General features: G+C 32.8%; 1 protein-coding gene across 1 annotated transcript in view; it reads left to right on the top strand.

Moving 5' to 3' along the window:
* Positions 1–208: 208 nt before the first annotated feature.
* The window catches only part of LOC145255726 (sorting nexin-6-like), a 166,875-nt gene continuing 153,415 nt past the window's right edge, over positions 209–13,668 (top strand). Inside the window, exons 1-2 of the mRNA XM_080114332.1 lie at positions 209–386; positions 552–599. Coding sequence (XP_079970458.1) covers positions 381–386; positions 552–599 — 54 coding nt within the window. The 5' untranslated portion in view covers positions 209–380. The remainder of the gene's footprint in view (positions 387–551; positions 600–13,668) is intronic.

Here is a 13,668-nt window from a genome sequence, read left to right as displayed (position 1 = left end):
ACTACCGAATGAACCAGTGGAACCACATCCACAAATATCAACAGATTTTTATGAAAAGTTGTTTCATTCTGAGAAAATCTGTGTTTTTCAGTAAAATATAATTAAGCTTTGTTTTTGTTTTTATATATATATATATATATATATATATATATATATATATATATATATATATATATATATATATATATATATATGCATGCGTGATAAAGGGAGAGAGAGAGACATCAGGAGCATGCAACGAATTCATTTAACACTGCACTGGGAAAAGGTTTTAACTTTACAAATACGAAAGTGCGGTTTATGGTATCGAGAGGCGTCGTTCGTTGGTGACTGCTGTCTTTACTTAATAGCGAGTCACGTGTCACAGCTGTTGGGCAGCCATGATGGTGGGTGTACTTCGTCGATGTGTTGTTTGTCGGCGAATTTACTATTATTTTTATTCCGATTTTACTCATCTCTTATTTTTACTTTGGTCAGCTTACGAACCGAACCCCACTCTCTAATTGCTGGACATTATCTCAACCTATGTCGTTCTATTCTTGTCTTTGCAGGACGGATTGGATGACAGCCCCGACCTTTTGGGCGGGGAACAGAACAAGGTAGGAAAATATTAAAAAATAATTATTTAAAAACATTAACAATATTAAGAATTCTTTTCTCCCTTTTTTTTCTTTAAATATTTTATTTTGTTGACAGTTCGGACAGACTTTACTTTTTGTCGTGGTCAGCCATTTGATTTCCTTATTTAATTATTTATTTCAGTCTATAATGTCTTGTTTACTAAGTTGTGTGAGTCACTGAGTCATACACAGAAAAATAAGAAACTCTTGATTATCCCTATTTACCTTTCTCCCTACGAGGGGAAAGTTAGACACAAGGTTGGTTTCTTAAATATGGGGGGGGGGGGATCTAGTTCTCAAAAAGGGGTGTGTGCTCTGAAGTGGGACAGAAATAAATAAAATGTCTCTTCCTTTGGTTGAGGACTAAGCACTACACTTTGATCAGAACCCGAATGGCTGGATGGGTTTGTCAAATCTGAAAAATAAAATCTTGAATTTATAAATAAATCCAATGCATTAAAACTGCTGGATCAATTTTTATATTTGGATTTCATATTAACCGATCCCCCATATTTTGACCACGATCCTATTTCTATTATTTCAAAAATCTGTTTTCCTCATTTTCCGTCGTTAATGAACAGAAAATAATATTTTTAATTTCTAATTGAAATTCAATTAGGTATGCTCTATCACTAACCTTTTCTTTCTTAAAAGGTTTTGGGTTTGTATTACTGTACACATAGATTCGAAAAATTTGCCAAAAAAAAAAACAAATATATAACAAATAAATCTTATCAAACGCAAGATAAGTTACTTTTCTACCAAACTGGATATATTTTTTGTGTTTTTATTCAATGTAACATGTTTATTCAGCTCGAAAAACATGCAGTGTTTACCGATGTATTGGACAATTCAAAATGGCGTCCGACTCTCTCTTTAACATGGTGAGTTTGGGTAAAGGTGTTATAAATAATAAACTAGATAAAATACTATTAAAAAAACACCGAATATATGTCAACCTATGTCACGGTAATATATATTGAGCAAATTTCTAACACTATTTTATCTAGTTTATTATTTATAACACCTTTTCCCGAACTTACCGTGTTAAAGAGAGAGTCGGGCGCCATTTTGAATTTTCCAATACATCGGTAAACACTATGCTTTTCGAGCTGAATAAACATGTTGCATTGAATAAAAACACAAAAAATATATCCAGTTTGGTAGAAAAGTAACTTATCTTGCCTTTGATAACATTTATTTGTTATATATTTGTTTTTTGTTTTGGCAAATTTGTCGAATCTATGTGTACGGTAATACAAACCCAAAGTTTTATTTAATTAGCGTAAGGTTTTTCGACCTTAAAAATTATGCCTCAGCCATTTCTTTTTATAATATATAAAAACAAAATCATGTTGAAGCGAAAAACTTTGTGTAAATAAATATGGACAGTTAATTTTTTTTTTTTTAATTAGTCTTATTTAACAACAGATATTATCTGAAGTGTTTTGCATATCTAACCATCTGTTATAATCAAGCCAAATAGTTATGCTTTCACTAGCTTTCTGAGCGGACGATCTGTGCATTGAACTAAAAAATAGTAAACAAGAAATGTTGCCAATGACCAAATTTTTAATATTTCAATGCGATAGGATTTTAGTTTTTGTAAAATTTTATCTCTTACTTTTACACGGTTGTCAACTGAAAAAATAAAAAAAATGATTCTTTTCCCTATGATTACGCCTGGAAATACCGGGGGGGGGATGATCACCTTATTCTTGACCACATAGCTTTGTTTTTAAAATATAGCCACTTTGAAAAGAAAATGGTTACTCGTTCTGTTCTACGTTGTGTGTTCAAGAATTGAGTGATCAACAACGTTTTCCGATCAGGAAGTGGATAACTATTGTACCTTATATTTATATAATAAAGTGAGCACCCCAGTCAAACATATTTTATTTAATTTTTTCAGTATGTTGACGTGTAATCTCTCTCACACACACAACTCTCCCTCACACACACACACGCACACACACTCTCCCTCTCTCAATATTTTTTTTCTTTGACAGTGTTGGGACAAAGATTAAAATTTAATATTTTTTGCCTGAAACAAGTTTTTATTGTAAATGAATATATAGCTGATTACATTTTCCTTTCATTGTTTTTAAACTCTATCCTAATATTATATTATATCGATTTCACTGTAAACATCGTACAAGCAAGTTATTTATTTCATTTGTGTTAATTTTGAATTTTTTATAAGTTGTTTTTTAAACAAAACCTCTTGTGTTATTTCTATAATAACACGAATATCGCATAAGTTCAAGTATCTTCTATAGTTGATCTTGTTCGACATCGTTTCAATCAATTGGACCATTGGAAAATCGCTCGCATTTCGATTGATTTTTATACACATTTTGTTATTAAATTAAATTTTTAGTTCTGAAATATAATTAATTATAATGATGAATACATAACTTTAAATCAATGTTTTAATCGCTTTTGGCCATTTTACTTTTTGAAATACGAACTTTTAACATTAATTTTATACAAAAGCAAGTTTTTTTGTTTTGTTTTTACGGAATTTAACGAATTTAAAAACGAAGATGGGAGGTTGAAATATAGCTAGTTTCTAATTTAAAAATAATCGTCAACAAAAAAACATCTAAAGGTTCAGATTCTAGACTTTATAAAGCAAGGTACAATTTTATTTCAAAATATGTAATTGACATTTCAACTGAGAATAAGTGATTTTTTTTCAGCAATTCTAAAGTTGAACTTGAAAATCTTTATAACGAACTTTTTAGAAGATATTTTACAAGATATTTGTCTTGAAAAATAAAAGTTATGCCTCCTTAATTACTTCATGCAAAATGCGGATTGTGCTATTTAAAAAAGATTTTTTTAGAGAGGATTTCCAAGCTGAATTTTTACAGTATTTTTGTTTATTAAAATGTTAGGTGAAAATAAAGAATAGTTACAAAGTATCCTCCTCCCCGTGTTAACGTTTTTTAAATTTTATTTAAAATTTTTTTTTTTATTTTCACCCCAAACAAGTGGTGTAGGGGGGTTACTATCAGGGTCAACAGCTACTAGGATGCTATGTAGGGAGTTGGGCAGCAAGATGTCGGTTGATGGTTCACGTTACACTTGAACTTCTGCATGTCATTACAATTGGGAAAGCAGGGACCTGGAATGGAATTCCATAATCTAGCGGTTCTGGGGAAGAAACTACTCGAGTAGAAGGATATTTTACATCTAGGGATACTATGTGGGGGGGGGGGATTTAGCTCATTAGCTGCCTGCCGGCTTTGTCGAGGATGTTTACGTCGTGGGGGCACAAGTGCTTGTAGTTCGTCAGAGCATTCACCGTTAAAATACTTGTAGAACAGGCAGAGGGTAGAGGGATGCAACATTTCGTCGATGGGACAGAGGCTGAAGCGTAGATGACAGTTCAGGACAGGACCTATCAGATTGGCGACTCTCTTTTGAACCTTGTCTAGGAGCGACTAGTAGCACCAGCCGAAATATGACAACAATACTCCACGTTATTATTTCAGCACAGTTCATAAAGCGCAGAAATAACAAAAATCAAATCATTTATTTGATTTTTGTTTAAAAATTATTTATAATTAAAATTAGTTCAAAATTTCCTAATTTTTTTTTTCATTATTTCTTTGCCTAAAATATACAGCTGATTGTTTTTCGGCAATCACCGCCGTTCCCCCCCCCTTTATTTTTTTGAGACTGAATTTTCCCTACATTAAAAAAACAACTTATCTAACTTTGCTCTCGTAGAGCTTTGTTACCTCTGGCTAGCTGTTCTGATACTATATTTTCGGTCCTTTATCAGTGAAGGAAAATAACTAAACTTCAGTTACTTTCTTTCACTGACCGAGACAAGTAAATAGGGACTATACCAGTTTAAGTGTTATTAATTCTAAAATAAATAAATACTAATTCTTGTAAAAACATAAACTTAACGTAAAAATCTTAAAAATATTTTAAAGGTATTGTAATTAATTGAAATTTAAAATCTCATCTAAAAAGACTGCCCTTTTCAATAGCAATATCGTTGGTATGGTAAACTTGTCATTTTATTTTATTTATTTTTTATTTTAATTTTTTAACTTTTTGTACTTTATCCACATCATGCCTGTATATTCGAGTGAGATCATTAAATTAATCATAATAATTGCGGGTATGATTCAACTTCCGACTCAAGTTGTGCGTTCTATGGAGCAAAGTGGGCGTGGCCACCGGTCTCTTAGGAGGACGTAACATCAGTTGTTTCTTTCGAGATGATGATTTCTAGTTTTTATTTAATTTTTTTTTTAATAGGAATCATATTAAACTTTTTTTTATCTTTATGCGAAAATTAACCTTTTTTCAGGCAAGTACTTTTTGACGGATCGTCTTTTTAAAAATCTACTAATTATCCAATCAATACGAAATTTTCAGCGATTATTAAGAGAAGAATGAACTTTATAACAGTGTACTTATTTTTCATAAACAATATTTATATATATATATATATATATATATATATATATATATATTTTTTTTGCTTACAACCCCCCCCCTTGTTTTGAGGTGGTTCCAAATATGCTTAAAATAATCATCTGAAACTGAACAAAACATATTATGTTGTTGTAAGGGACGGGATTATAGATTACAAAAAAAAAAAACAACAAAAAACTTATTTGCATACCTTATTTTGATGTCTGAATATCAGAACTTCGATTGTGTTTAATTATCCCGCTTTTGAGTTTTGAAGTGTGAAATTCGGTGAATATGTTAAGTAAAATAATTAATTTAAGTTAAGCAAAACAAAAAATTTTTTTTAAATATTTATACGAAAAAAAGCCATTTTAAAATCTTTGATAAATAAATTAACAATTTCTTTTTAGCGAGCCGAATAATGTATGACCATTATTAAACAGGGCATGCTTTGAAGAATCGATACAAAAAAAAAATTCGATAAATATTGTGCCCTTTGTGTTAAAAATGTCATCATTTTTTCGATCCAGTTTGGAAACGTTTGCTGCCTTTCGGCTACGGTGGACCAAACGCGCTGAAATAATTTTTTTTATTCTGCTTTAAATTGCCCCCTCCCCATTTTGGAGAGCCTGGCCCCCACACACATACACATTAAAAACCAAACTCATACAAATGGTCACCCATCTGGTACTGGCCAGCCTCAGCATTAATAATGCATTGAAATTTTCGTCACTGAAAAATAAGTTTTTTTTTTGGCTTTTTGGTCTTCCGTAGTTTGCTTTTTATTAAGTACAAATGTAAACAGAGTAATCAAATCGACTCGAAGTAACTGGTTGTCTATGAATAAGTAGAATTATTTGAAATTCAGGTACTTATATTATAATATTTTTGCATATTCTCATAAAATCACCCTAAATCTTAGACAAGAAATAAACAAATTAATTCTTTCAAAAACCTTTTTTGTTTTTTTTTAACTATTTATATACGTTTTTTGTGCAAAACAAAAAACGCCAATTGTTAACTTTTGGGGGAAATTTAACATTTCAAAGTTAATTAAAAATAGTAGAAAAAGTTTTACATTATTCTGCTTTCTATATGATAAAATTCAGGGTTTTATCTTTTTGGAAAAAAAAAGTTACACAGAAATAATGGATTTTAATAAATGTAATTTCGTTTTAAAAAACAACAACAACTTGATTTTTTGGCCATTTTTGGTGGTGCCTAGTTACTACTCTTCTTTCATGAAAAATCTCTGCTTATTGTTACAATTTACAAACTCTGTATTTACCTGGCACTTAATAAATTTAAGATTTGAAAATACTTCTGGATTCGCTTGTCTTATTGTAAGTTTTTTTTCAAATTGAATTAAATAATTCCTCTCCCATTTGTTCAGACGGAGGGATTTCATTTTGTTTCTATAACATGTCTATTGTTTTATAAAAAGTGGGCAATGATGTAATTTCGCCTTTTATTTAAAAACTATTTCTAAATATGACCTTCGTTAACCACAGCACTAATCCTAAGTCTGTGCCGGTCAAAAATGCTAGAACTCCAAATTCAACATTGAATTAATTGAAAAGTTGGCAAAAATAAAATAGTGATAACTAATCCCAGAAATGTTATGTTTCCATAAAAATATTTGAAACAGTAAGACATTAAAATAGAAATGCTCTATCAATTGAAATAACCCTTTTCGGCAATTTGGTTCCATAAAAAAAATCTGACATGGTGCTGACTACTACATCTGCATTATTTATTTATTTAGTTTTAGAAGTATCACTCTCATTCATGATACTTTCCAAAATACGCCTGGATTTTGGTTGGTCACCTCGTGCTATGGCTTGGTCATTTGCGTACATGTCATGCCACTGCTGTCACAATATTAGCATTATAGATAACTTTCTGAAGTGTTAAAGTTTTCTTTTGAACTGCCAAATACTGTTAAATGTTTCTGCAAAAACAGTTTTTCTTCGACTTGCAATGTTTTCGGCACATGCAACAACAACAATCCCTTTTCTTTTCCTGTTTCGACGTTTGTAAAAAAGCTAATTTTTTCTTCACACTGACACGCAAATTCACCGTACGTTCAAACGACTCAAAAGTTAACAAAAAAACGTTCTCACCAATGAAAGAAATACCAGCTTTTTATATTCCCAAATTTGACAACGTCTTAATTTACAGATGTCACTTTTTCATTTTCTATTGGTCAGATTTCGAGTTAGTGTTGGTGACTTTTTACAATGTGCGCACACCACTCTTTGACGCTTATTTCTATGACTGTTGTCATACTCCTCCCTGCTCTCATGATCACACAGATAGAATCTTGGTGGTGGTCATCTTTGTCGGGTGCTTCTTTGCAATTGTGGGGCATCTTCAGAACTGGGCTTCATCAGGAGCGTGCGTGTCCTTTACTCCTGCCTATTGACCATCTTCTGAGTTTCATTGTCAGCTATCACACTTTCCAACCTACTCTCTGTAGATGATGTACTGTTGGAATCTTCTTCTGATGAGAGTATATTGTATCGGGGGAACAGGTCCTTTATGTGTCAGGGCATCCCATCTACCAAGACAGACTGTGGACTAATTCTCTTGGTTACCTGACCCTGGCCAAATTTCGTGGTACACCGATTCTCTGGTGCCTTCACACACACAGTCTCCAATTTGGTAGGAACTATGCTCGAGGCCTGCTACTGGTGGCATAACATCAATTCCTTTTACCCGAACCTTGTATCAGTATATAGCATTGGCTTGTGGGATCAAAGATGACTCCTCGCCTTTTGGAATCCCGTTGTACCAGTAGACCGCTTCTGGTATGGAACAGTGCATTCTAACCACGATCCGTTTCACAGTGCGATGGCATTGCTTTGCTATGCCATTCTCAGCCGGGACATATGCACAGTGAAATCTCAAGTTCATGCTCCATTCATTTGCGAACATCTTGAATTCTTTGCTGTGTTCTTATCTGTCAGTAGTTCGCGAGGTGGGCCATGTTAAAAAAAAAAAAGACCACTTCCAGTTGGTGAATTATAGTTGCCGAGTCCTGCCGTGCTAATTGCCTCCACACTGAAAACCACGGCTAGCCATAATCTGTGATAGTTAGGAAATGGTGAGCATCATAGTGTGTAATGTCCATTTCACAATCGCTGCTCACCTCCAGTTTTCCTTTCTCCCAATGAACTGGCGCTGGATCTATAGATTGGCATTCCACACATGTTCGTATTGGCAATTTGACTACTGCTTTTGTCGTCACGGGGCAAATTCTTTGGCCGAAATAAGTGGTGCATCGCATTCCTGGATGTCCACTATTTCTATGAATGGATATGATCTGGGCTGCGTTCAGCTGAGCAACATGCATTGCACCGATCAGTGGCTCGGATCCTACATCCTTATAGCATTGAACCATCATTGTTGCACGCATGTCAATTGATCGGCCATGTTGTGAATTGACGCAACCAATGTTACGTCTACTGGGAGCCCATATTCTTTCAGTTCTTTGAGGGTATTTAGTCGTCTTCTAATAAGTATCTCACTGGGTGTGAACTCGCGATTTCCTGCTGAGAATGTCTGACACCCAGTTGTGTACATACAGAGTCAGTCTTTATGTGCAACACCTTGGTCTGCCACTGGAGCGACAAGTTAATTCCCCTTAATACAGCCAGATTAATAGGCTTTTTTTTCTTTTTTTTTTTTTTACATAGGCGTCACCACTTATCAAGGTCGATAGGCCACTCAAGGATAAGGGTTAAAGAGTGTAGAATAGTCAAAAGGACAATATAGTAATCGATAGTAATGGAAGTTCGGTAAATTTGTTAACTTAAGTGGAACGGCTCATCAGAAACTTGTTCACGTTGGACTTGAAGACAACCATATTATAGACAGCTGGAAAGCAGGAAAACGGAAGACAATTGCTCATCATTCTTGAGTTTCAGCGAACAAGCATCCTCTAACAACTTTTTCCAATGCCAATCTCTTGCTATGTGATCCTTACGGCCACATCTGTAACAGTTTACTCCTATGCCAGGACTATTCCCGGTAGGAACAGCAGATTTACAAATGAATGAACTGATGGTTGCAACCATGTTATGGCTTTCGTTGCTGGTTGACATCAGCGCCCTTGCTTTTGCTATTAGGTCTCCCATGGTTAGGGTTTCAATTTTTGGTGCCTCCTGGAATTTGATGGAAATGGCATCAGGGAACCCTGTGACAAAAAACAGTTTGGCAAGATTTTCTAGTCTGACTCCCCAAAAGAACAGTCCAACCAACCATCTGATATTGTTCTCATAAACATCCACCTGCTTGCCAACCCATTTCACCATCGTTAACTATATGCTGTGAACGCACCATCCATGAATGCCTCCTTTAATCAAGTCTCTGTCCGCTCAATGTCTATCTCGCTCATCTCCAAAGAGAAAGCCAATGCACCTCCCCTCCAGATATAATGGCAGTAGGCTTGTCACATCATCTATTTTGAAATCTCGCTATGAAACTTAACTTCTTCAACCATGCCACTACGTCTCCCTTACCAGTAAACGGCGTCACCATGTCGCTGCTTAGTTGTATCTTCGCCATGATAACTGCCGAAATAGTTTGAAGTGTTGAACTAAAGTTTTCCTTTGAACTGCCGAATACCATTAAATTTTGTGCAAAAGAAATGTTTTCCTTTTGCTTGCAATTTTTTCAGCACATACAACAATGACAATCCCTTTTCTTTTCCTGTTTCGACATACGTAAAAAAAACTGTTGTTTTTTCTTTCCACTGACATGCGAATTACCATACGTTCAAACAACTCGGTTAACAAAAAACGTTCTTGCCAATGAAAGAAATACCAGCTTTTTATATGTCCAAATTTGACCACGTCGTAATTTGCATATGTCACCTTTTCGTTTTCTATCGGTCGGATTTCGAGTTAATGTTGGTGACCTTTTACAATACGCATACGCCACCCTTGAACGCTCGTTTCCATGTCTGTTGTTACTAGTAATACACATGGATGAAAAAAATGCTTTGGATAATCACAGATTTCAAGGTAGTTCTACTAAAATAGCCATATTTTTCAAACCAAAGCATTTCAAGTCTACTGTTTTGTTCAGAAATGAATATACTTTCAAATGAATTAATAAATATGAATTTACATTATATATTTTAAGAGTTTTAAGCAAATAAAGTGATAAAAATGTAAACGTCGTAAAATGGCGTTTTCGGTAAGGTTTTGTAATGACCCTCCCTGTTTTCTAAAGGCCTGTACCATGATTGTATGAATAATTTTGTCATGAAATTTGGAAACTAATCAAAAGAGGTGTTAATCTTAATACTGTCAAGTGTCCGAAATATTTTTGACCATTTCTTTTTTTTGTCGTGTTAAAAATAAGACTTTAATATGACGAGTATCGAACATTTTGAAAAAAAATTTCATCGGACACCCACTAGTAAATAAATCATTCTTTTTACTATCTTTATCAATTAAAAGTATTATTCTATGTTGAGTAGGACCGCGGTAATTGATGATAATTTAAAAGGACCTACCCGAAAAAAAGTTTCTATTTCTCAAGTTTGGTCAAATTAATTTAGTATTAGTAGCAGCAGCTGTAGTATTAGTCATAGCACAATATAAACAACACGCGTTCTTTAATTTTTATTCACAAACGAATTAAGAAAAACATGAAAATATGAATATAAATGTTCTGATATGTTTAATTAGAGCTATTTTGTTATAAGAATAACATTAGTTTAGAACTATTCGGTTTTCAGAATGTATAATAACAACAATCCCAACCAATTCGGCATTATGAATCCATTATAATTTCTCATATTTCTGGTCAAATTTAAAAACATGGTTAAAAAAACAAAATAAACTTTTGTAGATATATAGCTTGCATGCACTTTTATTCATTGCATTAGTTTTGAACAGCGAATTAAAACAATGTTTTACTGCGAACAGCCACAAATGTTTTTTCAAAATCAAAAGATGTCTGAAAATCTTGTTTGTATTACTATACACATAGATTTAAAAAAGTTGTCAAAAAACAAATATATAACAAATAAATGTTATCAAAGGCAAGATAAGTTACTTTTCTACCTAACTGGATATGTTTTTAGTGTTTATATTTAATATAACATGTTTATTCAGCTCAAAAAGCAGTGTTTACCTATGTATTCGAAAATTTAAAATGGCGGCCGACTCTCTCTTTGAGGCGGTAAGTTTGGGAAAATGAGTTATAAATAAAAAACAAAACAAAATACTGTTAGAAACTTGCTCAATATATGTTACCGTGACATAGGCGGATATATATTCGGCGAGTTTTTAACAGAATTTTGACTAGTTTTTTATTTTTAACTCATTTTCCCAAACTTACCGTGTGAAAGAGATAGTCGGCCGCCATTTTTAAGTATCCTATACATCGGTAAGCACTGTATGTTTTTCGAGCTGAATAAACATGTTACATTAAATAAAAACACTAAAAACATATCCAGTTAGGTAGAAAAGTAACTTATCTTGCCTTTGATAACATTTATTTGTTATGTATTTGCTTTTTGATAACTTTTTCGAATCTGTGTACAGTAATACAAACCCCATTATTTTTTTTCTACTTATTAAGCGAAAGGTATTTTTACCACCTGCTCCAGCGTAGTATGAACGGCCTATGGAATAAACACCTTCAACCTCGAAAATAGAAATCAACAAATTTATGGAATTTTCTTCAAAAATTTCGTAACGCAGTTTCTTATTAAATTAAAACTAAATATAACATTTGCTGACTTATTTACCTGTCGAATACACACACATATATATATATAACTTTCTGTAAGATATTTATTTGAAATTTAATTTTTATGAAACTAACCATGATATTGTTTTTGTTTCTGTCAAGTCTTCAGTATGTTCACACATAATTTTCCTTAGTCCTACAATTAATTCCAAGTCCGAATGGCAACCCTCCCCATATTCTCATTGCATAGAAACCCTCTTAAAACCACACATAATCGTCTTAAAAAAAATAAAACAAAAAGCATACAGGATTTATCGCCCATAAAAAAAACCAGTTAACTGCCCTAAAATGCTAGAATGATTTGTAATGGGGAATTATTTTACATTAAATTCTAAAATAATTTGTTTATCTTTCATTAAAGTTTTTTATGGCATTTCATACATAATTGCCTAAAAAGGTAGAATCACATTTTGGGTGGGTGATCAGAAGGGATTGGGTGGGGTTAAACAGAAGGTGTTAATCTACAATAATACCAAAGAAATATTGCAATATATTCATTTTTAAATGGTCCTATGTTTAGATTCAAGTTTTTTGTACATAAAGCACATTACAATTCAACTTTGAGTTCTCCAACTTCTTTTCTGTTTATGGATACATGGCATTTTTAAGGAATTGCAGCATATTTATGCACATTTACTGCAGATTATTTGGAAACCATGAAATTTGGGATATTTTCAGTCGCATATTTTGATTCCTTGTACAAAAATACACTTATATGGTAAATTTCATTACTTAGTCTTGTGTTTTAACAAAGATATGACATTTTTACTGAAAAAGTAGTGTAAAAAATGTGACGAAACGTATATGGTCTTAAAGAGGGGAAAATATTAAAACGTGTGAGGCACAAAAATAGTTGTAACTTCCTTAATTTTAATTGGATTTTAAAAATTTAAAAAGATTCTTTCTTAGCTCATCAAGAGCTTTCTATGTATGCCAATATTGAAATATTTTAAGCTATTTCAATTTTTTCATGTGTATTGCTATTGTTACATTTATGAAAAAAACAAATACAATTTATGATGAATTTGTTTTAGATAACAATAGTGTGAACACCTGGCCTTCGGGTCAAGATCAAAGTGCATGTTTTAAAATTGGGCTTAAGTAGGCCCCCCCCTCCCACCACACACACATAAATACAAATTTAAAGGGTAACCATGATAAAAGAGGCTGGCCGAGAGAAAAATCATTTAAAATTTACAACAGAGACGAGATGGATCAACCAACTTCACTTCTTTTTGAGTTGGCCTTGTGCCTAAGTTTTTGTTCATTTTCCCAATTGTTTTATTTTTTTCCAGTGAATAAAAAATTTAATATCTCAAAGTGTAGTATCTGTTCTTCAGATGCTACACTTCAATTTCTTGTTCTGTCAGTGGAGGAGAAATCCTTCACAACTGAGACAATTTTTATTTTTGTTCCTTTTCTTCACATTAAAAAAACGACCCTGGTGTCTAACTCTGTCCCGTGGGGAGGCATTGTAAATAGGAACAATGATATGAACACTTGTTTGTATTACCATTTAGTTTTTCTTTTTTATAGAACGCGGCATTTTAGTAGACATTAGTTATTTTTGGTTGAATTAGTATTTCAACTTGTAAAATTAAATTTCATAGATTAAAAAATATCATTTAACTTTACATGTAGTGACATAAAAATGACTAGATGTTCATCCTGCAATGTCCAAATAAAGTGGCTAAAATATTTTTGGCACATACAGGTCTACACAAAACATCTAGTAAAAAAAGTAAAGATAGTGTTTGTAATTTGGACCAACTGAAAGTATTTTGATATGAAATTGTAATTTCGAGAACAGTAACCTGTGCATTTCTTTTTCAAAATGAAA

This window comes from Euprymna scolopes, chromosome 31, assembly GCF_053919585.1.
Source record: "Euprymna scolopes isolate OS-2025 chromosome 31, ASM5391958v1, whole genome shotgun sequence".
In the NCBI taxonomy this organism is placed as follows: domain Eukaryota; kingdom Metazoa; phylum Mollusca; class Cephalopoda; order Sepiida; family Sepiolidae; genus Euprymna; species Euprymna scolopes.
The sequence above is the reverse complement of the archived record's forward strand: the minus strand, read 5'-3'. Positions and strand labels throughout refer to the sequence as shown.